Source organism: Perkinsus marinus (assembly GCF_000006405.1).
Source record: "Perkinsus marinus ATCC 50983 genomic scaffold scf_1104296974228, whole genome shotgun sequence".
Classification (NCBI taxonomy): domain Eukaryota; phylum Perkinsozoa; order Perkinsida; family Perkinsidae; genus Perkinsus; species Perkinsus marinus.
The window spans coordinates 1-1,468 of record NW_003201204.1 but is presented as its reverse complement, the minus strand read 5'-3'; the positions used below and the strand labels follow the sequence as shown (position 1 = coordinate 1,468).

Genomic DNA, 1,468 nt, shown 5'->3' with positions numbered 1-1,468 from the left:
TGACTACTGCATATCACCGCGAATATCGCCTTTTTCGCCGAGTTTTACGCCACTCTACGTAAAACGGGTCGTGAAACTTCCATCAAAGAAATTGTGTTATCGGTCGTGGAAACATATACGCCTTATAATTCACAAAGAGTATTATATCACTTCATGTGAAACGGTTGAAACTCCAATGTGTTGGTTTCCTACACTAATATAGTCGTATATATAGTGGCAATGTACACACTGGAGCTTCACAACCCGTTTTACGTGAAGTGGTGTAAAACTCGGTGAAAAACGCGATATTCGTGGTGATATGCAGTATTCGTGAAATAGGTTTTTCATTCGTGTTTTTCATATCACGGGTGAAACTCCAATGTTTTTTCCGGTTTATTTGAAAGTTTAAGAGTTATGTTTATACCAAGGACGTGTGCAATGATTAAGATTTCTCCATGTTGGCAAGGTATGCATCTTAGGTTTCAACTGCCGATAGTAAGGAGAGTGTGAAGATTAACAAGGGGGAGACAGTGACGATACGAGTGCACCAAGGTGAGATGTTGTCGACCTATCGTATTACCGAGTGCGAGCTTGTATTCGCTGTTGGGATATATGTTTGCTCTCCTCAGCTCAGCTTAGTAGTTCATTTGCTAATTATGGAAGTTTACATATGACTTGGGGTAGAAGTGCACAGAAACCGACAAGAATTTCTCAATTTTTTTCGCAGAATTTCTAGATACAATACACGTAGTTGACCATATGCATATTCTCCCATACGGGTCTCCGGTGTTGGAATTTATGTTTGCTCTCCTCAGCTAAGCTCGGGAGTGTCCTCAATATATTATGAAAATTAACACACTACTTGGTGAAGAATTTTCCGAAATTTCCTAAGAAGTTTTCTATTGTGATCAACACTCGTAGTTGATCATGTCCATTTTCCACATGTTGATTTCCAACGCGCAAGTATACAAAAACCAACCATAATTTTCGGAAATTTTATTGTCATCAGCACACGTAGTTGGCCCTTTTTCATATTTTTTTCCCACACTGGTTGTCTCAGAGTCCGCTCCTGACGGCTCGGAAAAGAACTCTATCGTTGACGTTACTGTGAATACCAACAACGACGTACGGCCATCATCATCACTGGAGATGTGGTAATCTTTTCCCCTCAGGAGAATAGTGAAATCCCGCCTGCATCTGCGTGGTGGCGAGCTGAGCCACATGGCGTTCGATCAAGAAAAGACTTGCCGCGACAGTGGAGTGTGAGGGCCTTGATGATAGCGCTAGCCGTCTTGTTCGTCTGGGGTGAGCTGCTGCATGTGATGGAAGTGTATTGTTGTTCATCAGGTGTTGCATCGGCGGTTTGGTTATTGTGTCAGTGGTTGAAGGCGTGTACGGCACCACAGAAGAGGGTGTCGAGACGTAGTCGACGTCATCATCACAGTACGCACTAGGATTATGGGGGAGCGCTTATTCTATCATCGTCGTT

General features: G+C 43.0%; 1 protein-coding gene across 1 annotated transcript; it reads left to right on the top strand.

Annotated features, from left to right (window-relative positions):
• Nucleotides 1-1,039: 1,039 nt before the first annotated feature.
• On the top strand, nucleotides 1,040-1,241 carry Pmar_PMAR014774 (hypothetical protein; the record flags this gene model as incomplete). The annotated part of the gene is made up of 2 exons (XM_002765927.1): nucleotides 1,040-1,130; nucleotides 1,152-1,241. Coding segments are annotated over 2 exons (181 nt in total), but the record flags the coding sequence as incomplete, so codon positions are not given.
• Between the last annotated feature and the right edge of the window lie 227 nt (nucleotides 1,242-1,468).